This window comes from Puma concolor, chromosome B3 (genome assembly GCF_028749965.1).
Source record: "Puma concolor isolate L17-30 chromosome B3, mPumCon1.1.hap2, whole genome shotgun sequence".
In the NCBI taxonomy this organism is placed as follows: Eukaryota; Metazoa; Chordata; class Mammalia; order Carnivora; family Felidae; genus Puma; species Puma concolor.
The window spans coordinates 87,698,542-87,722,777 of NC_141672.1; the positions used below are offsets into that span (position 1 = coordinate 87,698,542).

A 24,236-nucleotide genomic window follows, 5' to 3' on the forward strand; every position below is an offset into this window, starting at 1 on the left:
GTCTGGGTGTGAGCTCCCAGGAAGTTACCACACAGGTGAGGCAGCTGCCTGTACTGGAGGAGGAGTGGGACTTCTGGTGCAGCCTCTTACCAGCACCATGGGCGACTTACCACCTTGGAGCATTGGTGTCCTGTCTGTAAAACAGAGACAATGATGGGTCCTACCCCTTGGGGTGTTGTGAGGCTTGGAGAGAGATCTTTAAGGACCATAAGGGGTTGGCACAGAAGAAGTGTTCAATAAAAGGTGGCTTTGATTCATGTGTGCTGAGACTCCCTCTTGAAGTTGCCTTCTGTGGTCTGGTGAGGGCTGGAAGGTTCAGGTAAACATTTCAAGGTGACCCTGATTGGGGGTGAGGCCTGGGTCCAGGCTTGGGACTGAGGACCTCTGCTGCCAACTCCCATGATAGCCACTGCAGCCCCTCTCAGGGCAAGCGGGTCTCATTTTAACTCTGGTGCAGACCTCCCTGTCTCGGCCTCTAAAGCTGTGCCTAGCTTTGCTCTGGCCTTGTTTGCTCTCCTCCACCTCCAGGGAAGCTGGTGGGGTCTGGTGCCGAGGGTCACCCCTGTTTCTTCCACAACAAGCATAGGTAGGAGGGGACAGAAACCCCTGCCCATCCCCGCCTCAGGGTCTCCACACACTCAGACTCCCTCCCTCCCTGCACCAACTCAGACCTGGAAGAGCCCCTTTCCCGGAGAGCCACTCAGAGGCCTCATCATCCTAGCCACCCAGCGCCGAAGGTGGAGGCAGCCAGGCACGGGGCTTGGGAGGGCTCTTTCGTGAAACAAACCTCGCCCCTGCCGGGCGGTGATGGACCTGGGGCACCCGCTTCACATTAGCCAAGTGCTTCAGTCAGGGCTGGGCATTCCTGTCCTACAGGCACCGGAGGTTGTGAAAGACCCTGTGACAGGGGACAAGGCTTATCCACTTGGTGCTGCCCTGGGTCCACTCCCTGCTTTCCAGATGTCAGTGGCCCTTCTAGGTCCAGGCACAAGAGCAGGGTTGGGTGGGGTAGGTGCTGGTGGTAACGCCTAGAGGGAATGGGTCTTCATGGGTGGTAGGCCCCCATTACAGGGGCCATGTAGGTTTAAGGTTCCTCATTTCCTTGACAGGTGGCTTGTCCTGGAGTGAGTGTGAGGCTTGGGTGGAGCGGAGGCGGTTGGGAGGGACCAGGGAGGAGCTTGGGGCCAACTGGCACATTGTTGGCTCTGCGTTAAAAAGCCGACAGTCTTCGGTCCTGCGCCCACTGCCTGTCATTTGTGGCTCTTGAGGACTGTCTGTCTCATGGCTCTGGTAAGACCTGCTGGGGCCCTGGGCCCCCAGGCTGACCTTTGTTCCCTCTGGGGTCTGGTTAATGCTGATTCTTAAGAGGAGCTGTGGGTTTCCACAGGTGTAGAGAGGGGAGTTTGCCAGACTTGGTCCAGGGTGGTGAGCAGAAGCCAGGGAACGGGCCGGGTCTTGGGATAAGGGTCATCCTGAGTTCTTCCTGCCCTAGAGATGGGCTCCAGGCAGAGTTCTCAGGGCCATGGATTTGGGCTACTGTCCTGGGGTCCCAGAAGGAAGTGGCTGCTCGGGTGCTCTTGACTCAGTTGCTTGGAGGGTGGGGGCCCCAGGGCAGACACTGACAGATGAGCTTCCCCGGCTCTGCCCTTCAACTCCATCCATCAAGACCCTTCTGAGGCAGGGCTGAAGGCCAGGATTAGTTGGCACAGGCTTTCCTGGCACACTTGCCATGGTTTATATCCCTAGACTCATGATTGTGGGTTTGGATGGACCTGCTTGGGGGTCCTCTTTAGCCTGACCTGTAGCACCTGGAGGACTTGAAAACCTGTGTGTGGTCTGAGTTGCTAACTGCTGTTCATAGTCAAGCAGAGAGCCCATTTCCAGAATTGAGTCCTGGCCAGGGGTGGAGAGGCTGAAAACCAACTCTGTGTTCCTCACTTCTACCTCTCCAGATACAGGGTTTGCTTAACCAGAACATGCCTCCGTTTAAGCTGCTCAACCAGGGGAGCAGCCCTACCAAGGGGCCCATGGCCAGGCTGGGTCCTGACATGCCTCTTCCCCTCCCTCTGTAGCCTTATATTCTGCTGTTTCCCCCTCCCCCTTGCCCGCCCCATCATGGGCCTCCTGCCAACTAAGACTGCCTCAAGGCAGCTTAGCAAGGGGTAGCTGGAAATGTGGGGTGGAAAGATTTATCAACGTTTATTTATTTTTGGGACAGAGAGAGACAAAGCATGAACGGGGGAGGGGCAGAGAGAGAGGGAGACACAGAATCGGAAACAGGCTCCAGGCTCTGAGCCATCAGCCCAGAGCCTGACGCGGGGCTCGAACTCACGGACCGCGAGATCGTGACCTGGCTGAAGTCGGACGCTTAACCGACTGCGCCACCCAGGCGCCCCATGATTTAAAAGACACTAAACCGCAGCTAGAAGCAAGCAAGCTGTGGGGTAGAGAGCATGAGTCGAGCCGTCCTGGTGCAGTCTTGGCCCTGGACCTCAGGCCAGTGACTATGTAGGCTTTCTGTCTTTCTGTGCTTCAGTTTCCTTGTGGGATTGGTCATAATTAGTCCCTACACACAGCATAGTTGTGTGATGAAAGAAGTTAATGTACATAAAGCCCTTGGGCCAGCGCCGGCCCAGAGTGTTGTGTAAGTGTTGGCAGGCATCATCAGTAGATACCATAGCCTCCTTTCCATTTAGAGCTCTGATGGGTGGAGGGCAGCCATGTGGCTGGGAAGGGCTGATCCCTTTGGTTCAGAATTAGTCCTGGAGGGGGTACTCTGGCCTCTTCTTTGGCCCTTGTTGGCTTTGGGCCCAGCATCCTGCAGCAAGCCTGACCTGTCCCTCCTCTGCAGGCAAAGGTGCCTGGGACCTGCCTGCTCACCATTCGTGTCTTGCAGGCCTGTGGCCTGCCCTCGAAGGACCTAGGTGAGTGCTGGGCCCAGGGAGGACAGTGGTTCTGGAACTGGATTCAGACTGGGACAGAGTGGGAAGAGATACAAGTAGGGCTGGGCGTGCAAGGGTCCTGGAGAGGGTGCCGAGAGGAGGTGCTGGGTGGAATGTGGGATTGTGCCTCAGCTTCTTGCTCTTCCTGCCTCCCGACTCAGTCCCATTCTGAGGGTCTCCAGGCCTCCCAGGGCTGCCTATAATGGAAGGTCATGGACCCTGGGAAGCTGGGCTGGGTAAGGCTCTTGGCTGTCAGCAGGCACTTGTCCCTTCTTCCTGCAGTAACCCCCTCTGACTGCTATGTGAGTCTGTGGCTGCCCACGGCCTCTAGCCATAGGCTGCAGACACGCACGGTCAAGAACAGCAGAAACCCCATCTGGAATCAGAGCTTTCGCTTTCGAATCCACAGCCAGCTCAAGGTGGGCCAGGTGTCAGCCCCTGCCCTGCCCGTTGTCCCTGCCAGCCCCCTTTCTGCCATGGCCCCACTCACCTTCCTATCCCACTCCTCCTTCCTGCAGCCCCTTACTCTGTTCCCTTCCAGAATGTGGTGCAGCTGCAAGTCTTTGACCAGGACCTTCTGACCAATGATGACCCCGTGTTGTCGGTGCTATTTGACGTGGGGACTTTGCGAGCTGGGGAGTTCCGCAGAGAGAGCTTCTCACTGAGCGCTCAGGCAAGGCTGTGCCCAGGGCAGTGGAAAGCCTCAGCCCAGGGAGGGGAGATCCTTTGCAGGGGAGCTGCGTACATGGCCCTCTTTTCCAGTGAGTGGCCCAGGCTTCCGTGGCATCCAGAGGTTACTGTCAGCCAGGAGTTGCTGTCCACAGGAATAATCCCATCCTTGACCCTCTTTCTTGGCCCCTCAACCAAGGGCAGCTTTTGGGAGCTACCCAGAGAAAGTGGACAGAGCAGGGTGGAGTTGGACATTGGCTCTCACCACCTCTCAGGCCCCAGCAGCCCCACTTGGCATGTGTGTTGAAATCTACACTCACAGTCCTCAACCTCTCTTTGTTTTTTTCCTCTCTCCAGGGTGAGGAGCGGCTAGAAGTTGAATTTCGGCTACAGAGACTGTGAGTCAGGGGCCACTGGGCACTTCTTGGGTGGGAGTGCTTCTTTTGGGGAAGGGCAGAGTCCAGTGCACCCAGAGCGTGCCCAGAACTGACACCCTTCCCTCTGAGACATCCAGTGGTGGTAGAGGAATGCCGTGGCCCTTTGAGGGAGCCTAGACTTGCACTGAGGGTCACTGGTGTCCTTTTCAGGACAGACTGTGCTGAGCAGCTTGTCACCAATGGCATTCTGGTGGTAAGTCGAAGCTCCTCCCTCATGCCATCTGCTATCCCCCTCCCTGAAGCTTGGGCCTCCCTTGGAGATTCATGGGTAGAACTGAGTTGGGGGGGTCCCTGGGATTTTGGTTCCTTAAGAGGATACAACCTCAGGCAAATGGTTGGTGACTCAGGGCCAAGGTAATGAAGTGCTGAGGACCAAAACTAGGGTGCTGGGAGGTGGGGGCCTCTAACAGGGCAGGGGTTCAAGTCTGAGGGGCTTTTTTAATGACTCAGGCCCGGGAGCTCTCTTGCTTGCATGTTCGACTGGAGGAGGCAGGGGACCGGAAGGGTAAGTCTCCCACCTACCAAGATAACCCCCAGCCCTCTGCCCTTGTCTTCCTCTTTCTTTTTTTTCTTTTTAATTTTTTTTTTTAATTTTTTTTTTTCCAACGTTTATTTATTTTTGGGACAGAGAGAGACAGAGCATGAACAGGGGAGGGGCAGAAAGAGAGGGAGACACAGAATCGGAAACAGGCTCCAGGCTCTGAGCCATCAGCCCAGAGCCTGACGCGGGGCTCGAACTCCCGGACCGCAAGATCGTGACCTGGCTGAAGTCGGACGCTTAACCGACTGCGCCACCCAGGCGCCCCTCTTTTTAATTTTTTAATGTTTATTTATATTTGAGAAAGAGACAGTGTGCCAGTGGGGGAGGGGCAGAGGGAGACGGAAACAGAATCTGAAGCAGGCTCCAGGCTCAGAGCTGTTCTCAGAGAGTCTGACTTGGGGCTTGAACTCATGAACTGTGAGATCATGACTGGAGCCGGAGTCGGATGCTTAACCAACTGAGCCACCCAGGTGCCCCTTGTCTTCCTCTCTCTATGGGGATCTTAGAAGGGACCTTACATTAGCTGCCCTAGACTTTCATAGGCAGTGGTAGAGATTAGGGGCAAATCCATGCTGGGGCTCCCCAGGACCTGTGTCCCCTTAGTCCTTGGAGAGGCTGTAATGGGGGCTCCATCTCTGAGCCTTGGCCTGTGCCAGTCCTCCTCCTCGGGGTGGGGGGGAAGTACCCTTCAGGCCCCTTATGCAAGACATTCTTGGGCCTTTGTGGGCCAGGATCTTATTCCCAGCCCCTCTGCTCTGGTTCCTATTTCCAGAGTCCGGGGGAAGAGTTCAGCTCATGGTTCCTGGGTCCTGTGAGGGTCCGCAGGAGGCCGCTGTGGGTGCTGGCTCCTTCTGCTTCCATTGCCCGGCCTGCTGGGAGCAGGAGCTGGATATTCATCTGCAGGTAGTGTGCTGTTGAGGTGGGGCCTGCAGAGTCTTTCTCCCTCTTTCTTCTAGCCGGTCCTTCTGCTCATGCTGAGCCCCTCACCCCCTCACTCCCTGGCAGAATCAGGCACACTGGGAAGAGTATGGGGTCGAGGTTGGCCTCTTGTCCCTCTTCCTGCTGCTGCTTGTCACTCCCTGGGGCAATGGGTGAGATCGCTGCTGGAACAGAAGTGATTCTTAGGTTTTCTTTCATCCTTCCTACAGGATACCCCCCAAGAGCACCTGAAGGTGCCCCTGAGGGCCTTGCCCTCTGGGCAGGTGGTGAGGCTTGTCTTCCCTACGTCCCAGGTACTTGATCACCCGGAGGAAGAATGCCAGAAGCATAGGCAGGGCTGGGCCCCATGCCTTATAGGGGGCCTGCGGTGGTAGGAGCTTCAGTCTTAGAGTCATGCCCTGCACAAGTGCTGAGCCAGGTTCTGAGGAGAGAGGGGTCCTCTGAACAGAGCTGCCTTGAAGCCTCAGACCTTGTCCCTGTGGAGATGGCCGGAGGCCGGAGGGAGCATGGGAGCATCATAGGGTGTGGCTCAGGCCAGGATGAGAGGAACATGGTGGCCAACTTTTGTGACTGAAGTGTTCATGGTTTTTAGGAACCCCTGATGAGGGTGGAGCTGAGAAAAGAAGACGGGTGAGAGCTGGCTAGTCCCGGGGAGAGGGCGTGGGGGAGAGCAGGCAGGCACCTGCACTTGAACTTGAGGCACAGAGAGGGCCAGGAAGCCACAAGAGAGAAATCATGCTCCCTTTGGGTGGTGGCGATTGTGGGTGGACCGTAGCTAATAATCTTCATGAGACAAGAGAAGTCACCTACCCTGGCCCTTCTTCACATGCCTGGAAGACTAGCCACGAAGAGGTGGGAACACTGTTTCTTGTCTCCGCTGGAGTCATTTTTGGGTGGGTAATGGAGAGAAGCTGAGAGGTGGAAGTAGATCTGTGGTGGTGGGTCCCACCCGGGGGCCTTTTTAGGCACCAGCATTTATAGTTGTGGGAATCCATTTTCTTGCATTCCCCAAGTGTCCCCATCTGGGTCTAGGTGCACCTTCTCTCCATCATACCCACACATGTCACGCTTCTGTCCAGACATGGGCAGGAGTGTGGTTTGGGGAGAGGAGAGAGAGATTGAGAAGTGGGCTTCTCAGGTGAGGCAGACCCGGCTTCCTTTTCTGTAATGAGGCCGGGAGCTGCCTGATGGTTCCTTCCTTCCCACCCAGACCCAGGGAGCTGGCTGTGCGGCTAGGCTGCGGGCCCTGTGCCGAGGAGCAGGCCTTTCTGAGCAAGAGGAAGCAGGTGGTGGCCAAGGCCCTGAAGCAGGTCCTGCAACTGGATGAAGACTTACAGGAAGATGAGGTCTGTGGGCTGGGCTGCCTTGGATGGGCATCCTCAGTCTTCCTCGAGCCCAGAGCTGACTGTTTCCTAACCAGACTGGAGCTTGGCCCTGCCTCTTACTTACCTGCCCTGCTGTGCCTCCCTCTCACTTGATGTTCTTGGCAGCCTGATGCCATCAAATGCAGAGCATTGCATGAGGCACCTGGAGCTTATAAGCTGCCCCATTGGGCTAAGTTTCCTTCTCGCTTTTTTTTTTAAGTTTATTCATCCATTTTGAAATGGAGACAGTGTGAGTGGGGGAGGGGCAGAGAGCAAGAATCCCCAGCAGGCTCTGTGTTGTCCTCACAGAGCCCAACAAGGGGCTTGAACCCATGAAACGTGAAATCGTGACTTGAGCTGAAACCAAAAGTCAGACTCTCAACTGACTGAGCCAGCCAGGCACCCCCTTTCTCATTGTTTCTTGATTTTTGGTCTGGTCCAGGTTTTGGGACTTGGGTCCCATCTGACTCATCAGTGAGCCATGTAGCCTGAGGGCAGCCTGCTGGGGTCAGATCAGCTTGGGACAACTTCTAGGGAAATGACTTCTCCTAATAAGATGGAAAGGGGTGGATGTTTGGGAGACTACAGCCCTGATCAGACCTTGACTGACCTGGCTATCCTCTCTTCCAGATCCCCGTGGTAGCTGTTATGGCCACTGGTGGTGGGATCCGGGCGATGGTTTCCCTGTATGGGCATCTGGCTGGCCTGAAGGAGCTGGGTCTCTTGGATTGCATCTCCTACATCACAGGGGCCTCTGGCTCTACCTGGTGAGCTGGCAGCACGTTGAGTGCAGGAGTTTGGGGGTGGCAGTCGTAAGGCTGTTGTGGACCCCATAGGCACCTCCGACCTAACTGGGAGAAAGGATGTGCCAGAGAGGAACGTGCTTGGGGGGACCATTGGAAGGTACCTGCTAGTCTGTTGTTCTAGGATAGAGAGTCCGAGGTATGCGATGACCTCCTGGGCTTTGGCTTTCCCAGGGCTTTGGCCAACCTCTACGAGGACCCAGAATGGTCTCAGAAGGACCTGGCAGGGCCCACCGAGTCACTGAAAACACAGGTGACCAAGAGCAAGTTGGGCGTGCTTGCTCCCAGCCAGCTGCAGCAGTACCGGCAGGAGCTGGCCGAGCGTGCCCGCCTGGGCCACCCGCCCTGCTTCACCAACCTGTGGGCCCTCATTAGTGAGGCCCTGCTGCACGATGAGGTACAGCGGGGGCGGGTGTGTGGCCAGGGCATGGTTCAAAGATGGGGAACCGCCCTGGGCAGCAGAGATGGGAAAGGCCCCACGCACCAGAAAGCACAACTTTAGGTTCAAATCCTCTCCTTCTACCAGCCCCATGACCATACTCTCTCAGACCAGAGAGAGGCCCTGAGTCAAGGCCAGAACCCTCTGCCCATTTACTGTGCCCTTAACACCAAGGAGAAGAACCTGACCACCTTTGAATTTGCTGGTGAGTAGCCCCGAGTGGAGACATGTGATCTCGCAGCTGGCAGGGTGCCTGTGTGTAGGAGATGGGTGTTACACCCTCCCCTTCTGGGCCAGGTCCCATGCCTTCCAGAGATTATTAATCATCCCACCAGAGTCACTCAGGCTTTGGGATTGGGGTGGGCCTTTAGGTCCATGCTCAGGGTGCCTGTAACCAGCCTGAGCCTCTAGGTCCCCAGGCTTCCCTGGTGTGAAGCCTGTGGTGGTTGAGGGTCCTGGAGTTCTGAGCCCCGCAGTGAAGCTGTGTGGTCTCCTCGCAGAGTGGTGTGAGTTCTCCCCCTATGAGGTTGGCTTTCCCAAGTACGGTGCCTTCATCCCCTCCGAGCTCTTTGGCTCTGAGTTCTTCATGGGGTGCCTGACCAAGCGGCTTCCTGAGTCCCGAATCTGCTTCCTGAAAGGTGAGAGGCCTGGGAAGCGGAGATAGAGGGGAGAACGGGCCTGGCGAAGATGGCAGCCCCCCCCCCCGCCCAAACCCACCCTCAGCTCAGTCATGGGGATGCTTCCCAGTCTAGGATGGGCCGTGGGCAAGAGTCAGATTGTGATTGGGTGGGGGCTCTCTCCCCCTCATGTCCTTTCTGTTCCTCTTGTGTCCCCTTTCTCAGGTATCTGGAGCAATCTGTATGCAGCCAGCCTCCAGGACAGCTTATACTGGGCCTCAGAGCCCAGCCAGTTCTGGGACCGCTGGGCACAGGATCAGGCCAATTTGGGTGGGTGCCTGGGCTCCTTGTGAGCAAGTGGAGAGGCCCCCACAGGGGCTGGATCTGGAGGATGGTGGGGGTGGCTCTCAGGCCTTTGGGAGTCTACAGAAGCTGGGGTAAAAGTTTAGGGGTCCCCATTTCCTAAAAGATGCCCTACTTTCCCCCTTCTTAATTGAGCAGACAAGGAGCAGGTTCCTCTCCTGAAGATAGAAGAGCCTCCCACGGGGACCGGCAAGATTGTTGAGTTTTTTACTGACCTTCTGACACGGCGCCCACTGGCCCAGGCCACACATAATTTCCTGCGTGGTCTTCAGTTCCACAAAGACTATTTCCAACAGCCTTACTTCTCCACCTGGAAAGGTATCTCTTCTCTCTCTGGTCCCAGCTTTCTATGGGCTGCCCATGACCACCTGAGCTTTGGGTCCCTGGTCCAGACATCCACAGTCTCCAACCCTTGGGCCCCAAGCTCCTTTGAGCTTAGTTCACTGGGCTGCTTGGATCAGCTACCCTTTTTCCTCTCATTTGTGGATCAGGGCCCATCTGTGGCATCTTGGGAAGTGACAGGCCTACTTTTGGTGGGAGAGAAGAGGGACCAGAGGGCAGAGTCGGATTCTGCCAGTAGCAAGGAACTAGCATTAGGCCAGAGGGATCTGGTGGCCTCAGCACCAATGATAGCTGCTTTTCTACCCCATTCCCTCAACTTTTCCAGCCACCAAACTGGATGGGCACCCCAACCAGCTGACACCTGCAGAGCCCCATCTTTGCCTGCTGGATGTTGGCTACCTTATCAACACCAGTTTCCCACCCCTTCTGCGGCCCACACGGGATGTGGACCTCATCCTGTCACTGGATTACAACCTCCAAGGAGCCTTTCAGGTGAGCCGGGGGCAGACGTGGAAGACCGTGCTGCCTTAGGCCTGGCCTGACATCCTGGCTCCTGCCTCTGGGGATGTCTGCCTTGGAGTCTAGTATGTGGTCCAGCTTCCCTGAGGGGCTGTGACACTCTGTGAACAGTGTCCTATGAACTGTGGATCCTGTGAATTTACCACCAGGGGGACTTATTCTGCTCAGGAAGCCAGATGGAGAAGGAGCTGGTGATGCCCCTTTGTGGCACCTGCCACCTCCTTTCAGTCTAGACCTCTGGATCCCTCTGCTCTGAGTTTTTGTGTTGGTCCGGTGAAGGTTTTTGCAGAACCTGGGAGCAGTTAGCCTCGTGCAGCTGAGGGGTTGGAGCCCCTTCCTCAGTCCGGCCCGGTGCCAGGGGATCTGAGTTGGTGTCCAGGTCCCACGCATCCCAGCTGACCCCCACTGGCCCAGTGTTGGGGCCCAGCCATCTGACACCACTTCTGCTGCCCTGCAGCAACTGCAGCTCCTGGGCCGGCTCTGTCAGGAGCAGGGCATCCCTTTCCCGCCCATCTCCCCCAGCCCAGAGGAGCAGCGCCAGCCTCCGGAGTGCTGCTTGTTTTCTGATCCAGACCGCCCTGATGCCCCAGCGGTGCTGCACTTCCCTCTGGTGGATGCCTCCTTCCGGGAGTACTCGGCCCCTGGTGAGCCCCTCCATCCTGTCTCTCCACAGTGCACCCCCCCCCCCCCACCTCCCCTGTGCATGTCCTGTCCCTGCCCTGCTACCCTGTCTCCACTAGGCATCCAACGGACACCTGAGGAGAAGGGGGCCGGAGAGGTGAACCTGTCTTCATCCAACTCTCCCTACCACTACTCGAAATTGACCTACAGCCCAGAGGACATGGACAAGCTGCTCCACCTGACACATTACAACATCTGCAACAACCAGGAGCAGCTGCTGGAGGCCCTGCGTGGAGCTGTGCAACGGAAGCGCCGGCAGCACCGGCCGTAGTGATGGCGCTGCCCGGCCGGGACTCCCTGCTCCCCTCCCGACACTTTGTCAGACTCACTCCCTGTCCACCTGAGTGAGTCGGGCAGAGACCGTCATGACCAACAGTTCCAGAGCCTCGGCAGCCTGGATGGCCCTGGCCCCCTCGCGCTCTGAGGGGCTTCGCAAAGATATGTGCCTGGCCCTACCCAGATAGGGCCCTGCAGCCACCATCACCCTCTTCACCTACTTGCAGGTAGGTTGAGGGTTTTAAAAGGGCTGAGAGCCCTGTCTCCTCAGGCTGGAGGTGGTTTCCTCTTCAAGGAGAACATTCAGAGGTGGCCAGAGGTAGACCTGGGGGCCGTTACTGACCATATTTGCAAAAGTGTTCAAAGCTATGTGACCCTTTCCCTTGCTACTTTGAATAGTTGTACAGAGTGAAATAGAGCGGTTTATGTATCACAGAGGATCATATAATGTGAGATGTTAATGGGTTATCTGTCATTGCTGCCAAGAAGAGACAGGTCATGCCATGCTCCTGGTTGCACATAGCAAGGACTGGTTTGAACATCTCCCCAGGGGTACCTCACCGAGCTAGACAGCAGGTCGGTCCAAACCTCCCCTGAAGAGAAGGCCATGTCTGCCCTGCTGGAGCCACGCTCTCCAAGCAGGGAGGCGGCCAGTTTGGCCTGGGCAGGGGTGGGGTGGTGGAGGGAGTCTCTGCTACTGGAGCCCTGGCAGTGACACAGCACCCCTGTCCCACGGTGGGGATGGCCACCCCCAGGATCTGAGGAGCCAGAGGCAAGTCCTAATGGCATAACCTCAGCAAGTTGTGACCTTGGTGAAGGCTGCCTCTTAACAAGGAACCGTCTATTCCAGAATTTGGTCCTGAAGGGCCTGGCAGCAGCGTCTCATTCTGTTCCCCTAGAGGCTGTCCTTGTTTGTAACCTCGAGGTTTGGTGCCATCTCAGGGTTTGCTTCAGGGCCCAGACCTGTTGGGAGAACAAAGAAGCAGAGTGAAATTAGGGCCTAGCCTCCCCAGAATCTTTGTCGAGCACTGGTATGCAAGGGCTCTGGCCTCCCTTGGAACTAATGTTGACGTGGATCCTGGAAGCTGACAGGCAGCTGCAGGAGATATGGGAGAGGACTGGGTCTTGTGGCCGAGCTCCCTGTGTCTGCTCTCACCCAGTGATTCTCAGGCCCTGTCCTGAGCATGGGGCTAGAGTCACAGGAGAAGAAATGATTGCCCTGGTAGCCTTAGAAGCCACCATCCAGGATGAAGCCTATTCCTTCAGCAACATGTGCTCTGAAGCCTAAAGTGGACCCCGAGGGCCCTGCGGGACGGGCTTGCAGAACTGCCAGAGACCATACCCGCGGCTGCCCTCCACTGTGCTGTGAGTGCCCCTCAAGCCCAACAGGGTGGGGTCTGTCTCTGCCCACTCTAGGACAGTAAGGCTTTCCTTTCGCATTCGAGCAGGGAAGGGCAGGCAGAGAGCAGGGTACGGCTGTCCTGCAACATGGCTTCTGTCTTAGGAAGAGGAGACCAAGGGGTGAGAGAGGTGGGAGCCCTGGAGGACAGAGCCAGGCAGGCTTTCTAGCATGTGCAAAGGGACCCCTGAGGGGCCTGTACCTTGGGCTTGGCCTGGGCAGGAAAGGCGGTGGGAGCCTTGGACAGGTTCCTGGGCAAGGCCAGCAGCCTGCAGCAACTCCATGGGCTGCAGCTGACCGTCAGCACTCACATGCGGCTCCCTCACTGAGGTGGTCAGGGGCCAGCCTTGGAAGCTGTGGGGAAGAGGAGCCTCAGGGCCTGGACTCTGTTGCCATTACTGAGTAAGCAGAGGTTTACACCAGGTGAGGCGGGTGCTAGGGTTTTCTATTGCTGAGGGTCTCAAATATGGGCGTTACCCCTCACCCTAGCAGTGCAGGTCTAAGTCTCTGGCTCTTGGGCTTGAGAGGGCAGCATCTGTGCCAGTGATGGGGCTCAGGACTCGAATCTGCCCGTATACCCAGCTGTCCTACCTGAGCCAGGCGGCTGTCTTGGGCGCCCTCTCAGCAGTGGGCTCAACAGTGAAGCCCAGAGGTCTGGCTCGGTGCTCCAGGCTCAGACAGTGGGCTGCAGAGCACAGAGAGAACAATGGTGAGCCTGGCCCAGATGCTAGGCCCTCTGCAGACAGCACACTTCCCTGCATGTTTGCATCTCTGTTGAAATCCGAACCCCCAGGTGATGGTATTGGGAGGTGAGTAGGTCATGAGGGTGGAGACCTGACCAAAGAGTAACCTTGCCCCTTCAACCAAGTGAGGACACAGCAAGAACTAGGATACCCACAAGACAACTCTTACCAGACATGCAGTCGGCTGGTGCCTTGCTGTTGGACTTCCCAGCTTCCAGAACTGTGAGAAATAAACGGTTCTTGTCTGTAACCTGCTCAGTCTGGTATTTTTGTGAAAAGCAGCCCACAGACTAAGCTACAACTGCTGCAGGAGGCTCTGTACACACCAGGAGGGGTAGTGCAGGCCCCCCAGTGCACCCCATCTCCTAGAAGGCTGAGCACAGGTGGGCTAAGAAAGGCTCAGCCTGGAGGAGATCCAAGATCCCTTTGGGATTCTGGAAGGACAGGCTCAGAAAGATCCCAGGGGGCCAGAGACTGGGAAGAACAGGAAGGGACTCCCACCTGGGCAGTGACATGACCGGAATACACTGTCCAGGTGGAGCCTGTCAAACCACATGGACCAAGAGATTCCCAGTGCAGGGGTGCTTTCCAGGCATCCCTTGTGATAGAAGTGGGTTAAGATACCCCAAGGGCAGAACATTCAGAGCTATTTGAGGACTGAAAGGTTCGAGAAGGTCCCAGGGTCGCACAACAAGCCTAGGAACACTTGGGTGTCAGAGAGGCACACTCCACAAGGTGGGTGGGAAAGGACCAGGAGGCAGCCAACAGGTCAAACATGGCCCTACTTCTACTACAAATTAGCTGTGTGATCTTGGGCAAGTTGTTTACCCTTTCTGGGCCTTAAATTCCTAGTATCTTTTCTCAAAGTCCCACTTACCTCTCTGGCTGTAGAGAGGATGGTACCTCTATAGCCTGAGAGGATGTAGGAAACCACAGCCTGGGGTCCAGGGAATCCGTGCCCCAAGTCCCACCCCAGGCTTGCCCTGGTGCCTACCTGCCGTGCCACTCAGGGCTCGATGCCAGCTCCAGGCATGCTGTTCTGATGGTGCTGCATATGGGATCTCCACCCCACTGCTCAGCCTGCTGGGCAGAGAGCCATGGCTCAAAACTCTGCCTCCCTTGGGGGGGACCCCCTACCTCGAGCCTCTTGGCTGCTCTTGTGAGGCTGTGCCTGCTGGGTCAGGATGTCTTGGGGCCATTGTCTGTCTCTCCATGTGGCCCTCACCTTATGGAGAAAGCATATTTCCTGCCACTCCAGTACCTCAGCCTCTCACACTGGGCTCCTGTGAGATCAAGGGTGTCCACGGGGGCCACGTTCTGAGAAGAGAGGCGAGAGGGGTCACAATGGCCATGTCCACTCTTCTCCATGGGCCTCTCTGTGTTCTGCCTTGCCTGTATTCCACTGCCCAGTACTTCTGCTGCAGTCTTCTTATCCCAGAAGAGGCTCAGGGAACTGCCCCCCAGGGTCCCACAGCAGCAATCCCAGGGGCTTGAGCTGGGCTGTGGAGAGAAGGGGGTGAGGTGACATCAGCCGAGCGTGGAGGGGAGGCTGCAGCCTGGCCTTATCAAAGCCTGACCGTCTGTCTCCAGAGGCTCCCAAGCAAAGTCCTGGACTGGTCCAAGGTGTCCATGGGGAAGAGGGAGCCAGGGAATGACATGTAGGGAAACCAGGAAGAGGAGGAAGAGGGACTTGCTCCCCACCCGGGGCGGGGGGGGGGGGGTGCCGAAGCTATGAGGTGTGTTAAGAATGAAACTATCTTGGGGCATCTGGCTGGCTCAGTGGGTACAGCATGTGACTCTTGATCTTGGGGTTGTGAGTTCAAGCCCCACATTGGGTGTACAAATTGCTCAATAAAATATATAAAGGAAAAAGAATGAAACGATCTTAAGACTCAGGGGTGTGGGGCCAGGGTGCCAGGCCTTGATGGCCCCTCGAAGCCCAAGTGGTTCTGTGGAGGAAAGCTGCCTGGAGAAGGAATCTCCTGGTACTGACCTGCCTCTCTGCAGGCCATTGCTGCTTGAGCTCCAAAAACCCTTCCATGGTGGGGGCACCCTTTGCATCCTGAAAGTGCAAGAAGGGGCCCAGGAAACATCCAGCAACAGAGGACAGGACCCCTCTGGAAGGTGGGCTAGGAATCTAACCCTTTTTGACCACTTCATTCCTGGGGAATCTCAGTTCCTCTGCCCTGTGTCCCCAGCCCCCAGGGCCTCAGTGCTGGCTGTGGGGTGTGGGCCTTACCCCTACAGCCCCAGCCCCACTGGGCTCCTGCTGCCTGGCTGCACGTTCCAGGAAGAGAGTGGTGGCCAAGGGTGTGTGTGACCCAATGGGGACACCTGGCTGCAGGTCCCTTGTCTCAGCCAGCTGTACTGGCCCCCAGCTTCCGAGAGGCCTATGCTGGAGGGAGGTAAACTGGTGGCCAGCACTCCTGGGTTTCAGCCCTGTCCCCTGCTGCAGCAGCTTCTGTTCCACCTTGGAAAGGGGAGTAAGGTGAGCCAGATCAGCCTCTGCCGCCCCGGATCCCTCCCACCTGGAGAGTCCCTATCTCCTCATTGGGCTTCTCTTCCTGCGTCAGCTCAGGAGACTTCCCTGTCATCCTGGTCCATGGTGGGGCTCTAACCTACCAGGACATGGAGGTGACAGGGCCCTGCAGCTGGCTGGGCAAAGAACAGGTTTTCCTGGGGGGTCAGATATATGGGGTCCGTTCATTGGGGAGGTCCCAACTCTCAGGCTGAGACCAGGATGCTCCCACCCCCAGTCCTCAGGTCCCTAGATCCCAGTGTACGCTCACCCCAGCCTCCACTCACCCCTGTCTCCCTCTGCAGTTGGGCAAACTTCTCTTGCTGGGCTGCCAGTGACTTTTCTAAGTCATGGTGTCCATGGAGCAGCAGCTCCACGTCGGCCACCGAGTGCTGGGGAGAAGTAGGTCAGGGTGAGGCCCGGCTCCAAGGGGCACCAAGAGCCGCACCCTCCCCGTCCACAGCCTGGCGTGGCTGTTCAGGGAGCAGAGGAGGACTAGGACCTGTCCTTGGCCACAGCTGCCATCGCGCAGCCTGTCAACGGTGGGGCCTTGGCTCACCCCGCAGTTGGGGTCCAGCAGCAGGCCCTCTCGGGAGGCCAGCCAGGCCTCGGCCTGGTCCAGCTCTTGCCGCAGCTTCTGCAGGCCCCAGTTCTCCTCGCAGCGCTCCTGGCGTAGGGCGCAGGCCTCCGCCAGTGCCTGCAGCTGCCCTTCCAGCTCCCGCAGACACCCTGTCACCTGGTGGGAAGTGGCGCTGTGGGCCAGACGCTGGAGCAGAAGCCCCGAGGCACGGCGGGGCTGGTGCCCAGCAGACAGGTCCAGGAAAGGCCCAGACCCTCCCCCTCTCTGCCTCCCTTGCCTGCCTTCTCCTCCTGAGGGTTTCCATTCCTGCTAGGGGTTCCTTGGGTTGTTGGGCTCCCTCCCCAGCTCAACCCCTGGCCCACCTTTGTGCTCATACCTCGGGGGACATGAAGTGGCCACTGTCCACCAGCTGCTGTCCTTCCTGCCGTACGTCCTGGGCCCGAAGGCAATATTCCTTGATTTCTTGCCCCAGCTCTTCCTGCTGCACCAAATGCTGCTCGGCCCCCACCAGGTCCCCAGCCAGCTCCTGTGATGAAGCCAGAACCTGCTTCTCCTGAGCCCATGCTCTGGGGGCAGGGAGACAAAGCTGCTGTCAGGGCTGGGAGGGAAGCCTCAGGAAGCAGGGCAGGAGCTGGGCACAGGACAGGGGAGTCCAGCTCCCTGAAGAGCTGGGGTGACCCCCACCCTGCAGGGCAGAGCTGAGCCAACAGCAGGGCGGGGTGCCACTTACAGCAGTTCCCTACAGCGGCCGAGGAAGGCATGGCCCCGGGCGGCCTGCTCCAGCTGCTGACCCTGCTCCTGGGCCTTCACGTCCAGGGTGGCCCAGGCATCTTCCATCTTGGCCAGCTGCTCAGACAGGCCCACCCGAACCACAGGGTGTAGCTGGCCCAGTCTGCAGGCCTCCATCCGCATCCGGGCCACCTCCTTCTCCACAGCTGCCAGTTCCCTCTGCCACCAGAACACATGATCAGGCCTCACCCTGGCAGCCCGATGGATGCTCTTCATTTGGTCCTCTCTGAGGAGTCCTGATCCGCTTCCCGGATTCTCACAGGCCAACTCCACTCTGTTCCACCACCTGGGCAAGCACCTCCCGGCTGGGAGGGCCTTCTCTTCCCCCCTCTGGGGGCTCCCTACCCACCACCTGCAGGGAAGGGCTCTGAGGGGCAGACAACGGGCACGGGCCCTCACCTCCAGGCACCTGTGCTGTTGCTGTAAGGTCTGCACCGATGACAGACTGTGGCCACAGATGTCTCTCGCCATCAGGGTGACCTTCTCCTGCATCCAGCCCTGGAGCTGGGCCACTTCCTGCTCAAAGCCAAGAACTTCACAGGCTGTGGCCAGGCTCTGTGAGAGGAAAGAGGGCTTGCTCTGAGTTGAGCTCATTCCTAGGACCTTTTCTCACTGGAGACATGGCCTTGTGGGCCACGTCCTTTTAAATAAGAAGGATCAGGGCGCCAGGGTCGTTCAGTTGGTTCAGTGTCCAACTCTTGGTTTTGGCTCAGGTCATGATCTCATGGTTCACGGGTTTGAGCCCCATGTTGGGCTCCGTGCTGACATTGCAGAGCCTGCTTGGGACACCATCTCCTTGCTCTCTGCTCCTCTCCTGCTCACACTCGCCCTGTCTCTCTCAAAATAAGTAAATAAATACATGACTAACAAGGACCGTGGGCTTGGTGATTCACTCATGACCACCAGGTACAGAAAACGTCCTCAATGTGGCAGGTGCTCAATGAACGTATGATATTACTGATGACGTGGCAGGGCCTCAGGGGGCATTCTGTGACAAGAGGGTCTTCGGTGTACAAATCACCAGAAAGGCAGAAATGGGGCCTCTGAAGCGGGGGGGGGGGGGGGGGGGGGGGAGGGGATGGGTCCATCCACGGGGGAGGAGGGAGGAGTTTGGTTTTCAGGGAGTGGCTGGCTAGGAGGAGAGGGTCAGCTCAGGAGGCTGCCGAGGCTGTCGGGAGCTTGGGGGGCAGGCTGCTTTCACAGAAGCAGCTGTGGCTGACCCTGGTTGTGGAAACAACAGTGAAGCCATCACACGGGACACGTAGGTTAGGAGAGCGAGGGAGTGTGCGGAAGGAGCCAGCTAAGTGCCAGTGGTTAAGGAGAGATCAACGTGGGATGTATCTTAAAGCCTGAAGCCTGTGTTTAGGGAGGCTTTGAGGGGATCTGAAGCCGGCCACACCCGCGTTCTGTTTCTCCCTGGAGGTATGAACTGCACCAGCAGGAAACCAAACTGGTGGAGAGGGCTGGGGTGCCGTGGAGGTGCAAGATTTTGAGACTTCCCGTCTGCTTAGTGTTGGGATTAGAGGCAACTACCTCCCTCTACACACACACACACACCCCTGGGCGGGTCTGCTTGTCCCTGGCTCAGGCAAAAGGGACAGGAATATCTGTGAACTCGGTGCACTCACCTGTGTGCGGGCTTTCATTGCCCTGTCCAGCCTTTCCCAAGTCGCCTCGATGCGACTCCTCTGGGCTTGAATCTGGGGCTTGTGCCTGCGTGCTGTCCGCTCCAGGGAGCCTGCCAGCTCCCTCAGGGCCTGCACCTTGGCCTGGCCCAGGCTCTGAACTTCCTTTCTGAAAGCATCAAACTTCTCTTCCAGCACCTGTGAGAATACAATGCCAGGGAGGGTCACTCTGGAGGTGGTGTCCAGGAGCACTTGAACCTCATGAAGGGCTGGGCGGTACCTGCCAGGTCCCTCATCAGTACCGACTGAGGCAGTGGCTCAAGTCCCCGGGCTCTGACTCTAGTTCCCTAGGGATCCTCCCAGAGCCCGGAGACTCCCTACTTCCCCTCAGCTTACCCCATCGCCTCCCTCTCACCCAAGTGCACACTTCCTTTGCCCTTGCTCAGCAGTCTCAATCCGCTCTTCCTAGGTTTGCTCATGAGTGACTCGCCTTGGCAGCCTCCAGGTCCTGCCCGTGGTCCTGGGACTCAGCGGTGGCCACCTTGCTGGCCAGCCAGGCGTCGAGGAGCAGGGCCTCCCGTTCCAGCTGGTGGAGCTGTAGCTGCTCCTGCAGACCCTGCCGCCTGCCTTCTGCCCTCTGCAGCAGCCCCGAGTGGGCCTCCCTCGCCGCCCGCATCCGGGCCAGCACCCTGGGGCTGTGGCAACAAGGACAACCCAGCTGGAGCCCTTCTTCCCTCATGTCCCTCTGTAGGGAGCACCCTCCCTGCACCGCCCTAGGTGGGCCTGGCTCCCACCCACCTTTCTGGGTTCTGTCTGCTCTCAAGGAGAGCGGCTGTCTGCTGTAGCCTCTCAATTCGCATGCTGAACCCCTCTAGGTCCCTCGTGGTGGCCTCCAGCTGCCGCAGAAAGGCGCGCGTGGCCTCGGCACTCTGGCCCACATCCTCGATGTCCAGGACACGGCCCTGCTCTTCCAGCCAGGATTCTGCCTCCTGGAGCTGGCGTGGCACAGAGGAGGTGTTCCCTGGGTGCTGGCCTCCAGGGCTCCCAGCGTGGAGCTCATAGCCTCGACATTCAGAGCAGGGGTTCTCACCCTGGCTGCACCCTGGAATTACCTGAGAGCTTTTACACTCTCTGTGCCTGGCTCTCAACCCTAAAGATTTCTGGTTTGGTCTGGAATGGAACCTGAGTATCAACCCGCATTTCTTACAGATTCCAGGTCACTCTGATACAGAGCAATGGCTGAGAGTCATTGGTTTAGAAGAAATGGCACATGCGCTAAAACCGAACCCAGGGAGGGGCCTGTGTTCTGGATAACATGCAGCATCGACAGCTTGGGGGCAGGGGACCACTTAGGGCAGGTAAGTGAAGATGCACAGAGAGCCTGGAGCCCCACGTGGGGGTTACCTTCCAGGCCTGTGTACGCTCTGGGTGTCCTCATGCCCAGGCCCTGCCCTTTTGCATCTCGCATCGGCCCCTCACCTCTGTCAGGAATTGCTGGGCCTCCTGAGCCTGCTGTAGCAGCAGCCGCCTCTGCGTCACCTGTGCCCGTAGGGAGCCCATGGCATTCTCCAGCTGCTGTACCCGGACAGCCACGTCACAGGCCGAGTGCCCAGCCCGCACTAGCTTGTGTCCTGCGTCCACCACGGCCTGAGTCAGGGCCTCGTGGCTGCTGATCTCACTCTCCAGGTTCTGTGGAGGCGGAGGAAAACATGACCAGGATGCTACTGGACGCTCCTCAGGGGGCCCCAGAGTTGTGCTAGAAGCCTCACAGTCCCCCACAGACTCGCCCCCAAAGCGTTCCCTGTCCATATGGCCAACAAAGAACCTAGGGTACCCCCAAAGCCCCGCCAGAGGCACAGAGCTCCAAGCACCACTGGCTGACTGAGTCGTGTGCTCAGTCTGAGGGCAGCCCCTCCCTGCTCTGGGGGGGGGATGGTTCCCATACCTGGTGCTTCTCTTGCAGGTGCCGCACGGCGCTCAGACTCTGCCCGCAGTCCTGGGTGGCGGCCAGAGGCAGCCTCTCCTGCACCCATGCCATCTCTTCTTCAGCATCTCTGAAGAACTGTGAGAGGCGGCTCCGAGCCTCCAGGGCCTCTCTGCGCTCCCGCAGGGGCTCCTGAAGGCTCTCAAACCTGCAGCAGTGAAGGCGGGGCCAGGGCAGGTAGGGGCCACGGTCATCAGTGTCAGTACCAGACTGTGGCCCAGAGCTCACCCACTCCGTGCCCCTCAGTGTGGGGTTGGGGGGAAGCCCGGAGGAGAGCAGCTGGAGGGCAGGGAGGAAGGGAGGGGGGAGGAGGATGCATGTGCCCGGACCTACCTCTGCAGCAGCTTCTGGGCCCGGTCTTCCAGATCTGGGGCGAGGCAGTGGCCTTCCCGCGTCAAGACCTGAGCCTGGCCCAGCAGTAGCTGCACCTGCCCGGCCTGCCTGTCTACTGCCGCCTCCAGCCCGCCCTGAGCCCCCAAGAGCTCGTCCAACCCGGGCTGGTCCCGGCCCGGGATGGGGGCTCTCAGCGTGACCTCCACAGGCTCCAGCCAGCTCTCTAGTTCTTCCACACTCCGCCGGAGACGCAGGGCCTGGGGCAGAGTGCGAGGTGGGCACAAGAGGGAGAGGCCTAGCGCCTCCCCCACGCACACCATGGTTCGCAGGGCCCACCTCGCAAGCTTCCTGAAGTGTGGCCGCCTTCCTCCGGCTGTTGGCCTGCAGCCTGTCCCAGAGCTCTCCCAGCTCCTGCAGCCGTTCCCGGATGGTCTCTGAGGCTGGGTGGCCCTCCTGCAGCAGCCTCTGCCCCTCCTACAGCAACACAGGGCACACCTCATGGACCCAGCACTGCCGGTGCCCTGGGACTTGTGCTGGCTTCCACCGCTACGGGCTGCACGCTAGCTGTGCGATCTTGGGCAAGTTCTGTAACCTCTCTGAGCTCATGGTCCTTATCCATATGATGGGGATGACACTGGTTGTTCTGTTTAAATGTTTTGTTTAAAATATTAAAAATTCTTTTAAAAAAAATTTTTTTTTTCAACGTTTATTTATTTTTGGGACAGAGAGAGACAGAGCATGAACGGGGGGAGGGGCAGAGAGAGAGGGAGACACAGAATCGGAAACAGGCTCCAGGCTCCGAGCCATCAGCCCAGAGCCTGACGGGGGGCTCGAACTCACGGACCGCGAGATCGTGACCTGGCTGAAGTCGGACGCTCAACCGACTGCGCCACCCAGGCGCCCCTAAAATATTAAAAATTCTTAACAGGACGCTTAACATGACAGGGAGCCAGCCTGGGGTCAGGATCTGCTCTCTCTAGGTGGGAGACGGTAAATGGAAAAGGTGCTACACTTTGACTCGTTTACCCACAGGACTGCTAGCTGTGCCTTTCTCTGTCCCCTGATGTCTTTCCCAGAGAGCTTTAAAAACTATCCCATCAAAACGTCATCTTTAAAAATCTTGAAAAGGCACTATTTTTGGAGAGGGTGCCCCAGGAAAGCTTCTGCTTCTCGCTACATTTTGGTGCTTAGCATGGTGGTTGTATACAGACTGCACTCAGTGAAGGTCAGCCATCCATTACTATGGTTCAGAGCCACTGCCGGGGCTCTGTGGGGTCGCCCCGTGCTCTGGCCTGCAAGACCGTCCCATGACCCCCAGGGCCTCACCACCTGCAGCCTTTGTTGGTGGTGGACACTTGCGTCTAGCTCGGCCTGGAGACTCTTCTGCTTCCACAGCTGTGTCTGCAGCAGAGCTGGGTTCCTCCAGCCCTCGTCCAGGGCCACCGAGTCCTTCTCCCTCAGCCACGTGGCCACCTGGACACATAAGGAGGACCAGGCTCGGCTGCCTCAGGCTCTCCCCTTGGCCCAACCCTCTGGGCTTGCCCTCTCCCGGGGGCGGCTCCATCCCCCCCACAACCCACACCCCAACCCCAGGCCAACCTCCAAGGAGTCCTGCAGGAAAGTCTGCAGCTGCCCGAGCTCCTCCAGCTGGCGGCGACGGCTCGCGGCTCGCTCTATGAGTGCCTCTTTCCTGCCAGGAGGAGGGTCTCGTGGGTCCTCAGGTCCCCTCATTGGGGCTGGGGTGTGTGCGTGCCTTTCCAGCCTGTGACAGCCCTTCTTATGTATCAATACACCCTGAGGCCGGGGTCTCCTTTGAAATGGAGAGCCATTCTACTTCCGTATTCACTAGTGTCCGTTAGGGGCTGAACCGCGTCTCCCACATTCTTATGTTCAAGTCCCAATTCCCGGTACTTCACAAACTGACTGCATTTGAAGACAGGGTTTTAAAGAATTAAGTTAAAATGAGATCATTGGCTTTGGGCCAATCTCTCTTGATCTAAAAGTCTGAGAAGCTGGATGAGGTAGAGGAACCAGATGGGCTTTTACGAGGAAAAAAAGGCAGAGCCTGTGTCTCAAACTGTGCCAGCTTCACTTTTTTTTTTTTTTTTTTGAGAGAGAGAGAGACACACACAGAGACAGAGTGTGAGTGGGGGAGGGACAGAGAGAGAGGACAACACCGAATTCGAAGCAGGCTCCAGGCTCTGAGCTGTCCGCACACAGTCTGACATGGGGCTCAAACTCACCAACTGTGAGATCGTGACCGGAGCCGAAGTCGGACGTTTAACCGACTGAGCCACGAGATGTCCTGCCTGCCGCCCAGCTTCATTTAAATGAACACCAGAAATCTGCCAACCTGCCTGAGTGGCAGGTGCTGTGCTCAGGTATCAGGGGTACCTTCTCAGTCCTCACCACAACCCTCAGAGGCAGGTACTGTTACCCCCTCCTTGTAGACCCGGGACTCAGTGAGGAATCTGCCCCAGTCCCACCATGAGTGGGCAACACACAGGAGCTTGGGACTACCCGGCCCTGCAGGGCCAATGCCTAACCACTGTGCTCGGGTCCTGCCATTTCATGTGGCAATTCTCCGGTTTCCCAGTTCACCCTTCTTTGTACAACTCCCTTTTATCTCCCCTGGGTGACCCCATGCTGTGCTGGGGGCTTATCCCACCCACAGCCCGGAGCCAGAGGTACCTCAGGAGCAGGGCCTGGCACTGGCCCAGGGCCCTCTGCGCCTCTGGGTGCCCACCCCGCTGCAGGCTGTGGGCTGCCGCCTCCAGGGCACTGATCTTTTCAGCCTGTGCCTCCAGACCCCGCTCAAGCACCTTGTGCTTCCACAGGAGGGTCTCCACGTTGGCCGAAGGGTCCTGGCGGGGACAGGGAAGTGGATTCTGTCCACAGGGCTGCGCCTCCCATCCCAAGCTCTCTGCTTTCCCACCTACACCAAACACTCACCCACACGGTGAGCACTCTGCCCCGACACACCCCTCCAACTCCCCAAGGCCGGATGTGGCTTTAGGACAGGGATTCTCAGCCAGGGAAGGAACTAGGGATGAGGGCCGCTGTCACAATTTGCCAGGCAGGTGGAGCTTTCTCATGTAACAGGAATGCTCCCTCCTCTGCACTCCCGGTAGGATTGGGTCAGCGCAGGACAAGCTAGCCCCCAGGTTTTCTGAGGTCTCCCCTGAGTCAGGTTCGCCTGCCACAGGGATTGGGAAAGAGGTTGGAAGAGCAAACCCCGGTACAAGGGAGTGAGGAGGGCAGAGGTGAGAAGTGCGGGAAGGAGGCAAGGATGGGTCTAAGGCCAGAGGCTCACCCTCTAAGCTCCCATGACAT

General features: G+C 58.0%; 2 protein-coding genes across 2 annotated transcripts in view; one reads left to right on the top strand and one right to left on the bottom strand.

The window, feature by feature from the left end:
* Positions 1 to 135: 135 nt before the first annotated feature.
* Positions 136 to 11,367, top strand: PLA2G4B (phospholipase A2 group IVB). Its single transcript, XM_025918577.2, has 20 exons — positions 136 to 1,290; positions 2,852 to 2,924; positions 3,225 to 3,361; positions 3,484 to 3,615; positions 3,969 to 4,009; positions 4,199 to 4,241; positions 4,499 to 4,553; positions 5,362 to 5,492; positions 5,738 to 5,821; positions 6,121 to 6,158; positions 6,739 to 6,874; positions 7,523 to 7,659; positions 7,870 to 8,092; positions 8,222 to 8,339; positions 8,635 to 8,772; positions 8,977 to 9,081; positions 9,253 to 9,432; positions 9,782 to 9,948; positions 10,433 to 10,619; positions 10,716 to 11,367. Exons 1-20 carry the CDS (start codon positions 1,282 to 1,284, stop codon positions 10,925 to 10,927), a joined length of 2,346 nt encoding a protein of 781 aa, XP_025774362.1. The 5' UTR covers positions 136 to 1,281; the 3' UTR covers positions 10,928 to 11,367.
* A 996-nt stretch (positions 11,368 to 12,363) lies between these two features.
* The window catches only part of SPTBN5 (spectrin beta, non-erythrocytic 5), a 46,328-nt gene continuing 34,455 nt past the window's right edge, over positions 12,364 to 24,236 (bottom strand). The window contains 22 exon segments of the mRNA XM_086710438.1: positions 12,364 to 12,685; positions 12,923 to 13,016; positions 13,244 to 13,294; positions 14,069 to 14,157; positions 14,336 to 14,574; positions 15,068 to 15,136; positions 15,314 to 15,544; positions 15,880 to 15,984; positions 16,152 to 16,328; positions 16,549 to 16,738; positions 16,903 to 17,120; positions 17,361 to 17,516; positions 18,590 to 18,784; positions 19,077 to 19,281; positions 19,385 to 19,581; positions 20,066 to 20,275; positions 20,532 to 20,718; positions 20,904 to 21,160; positions 21,240 to 21,377; positions 22,230 to 22,376; positions 22,503 to 22,593; positions 23,595 to 23,767. Of these exon segments, the coding sequence (XP_086566564.1) occupies positions 12,433 to 12,685; positions 12,923 to 13,016; positions 13,244 to 13,294; positions 14,069 to 14,157; positions 14,336 to 14,574; positions 15,068 to 15,136; positions 15,314 to 15,544; positions 15,880 to 15,984; positions 16,152 to 16,328; positions 16,549 to 16,738; positions 16,903 to 17,120; positions 17,361 to 17,516; positions 18,590 to 18,784; positions 19,077 to 19,281; positions 19,385 to 19,581; positions 20,066 to 20,275; positions 20,532 to 20,718; positions 20,904 to 21,160; positions 21,240 to 21,377; positions 22,230 to 22,376; positions 22,503 to 22,593; positions 23,595 to 23,767 (3,672 nt within the window). The 3' untranslated portion in view covers positions 12,364 to 12,432.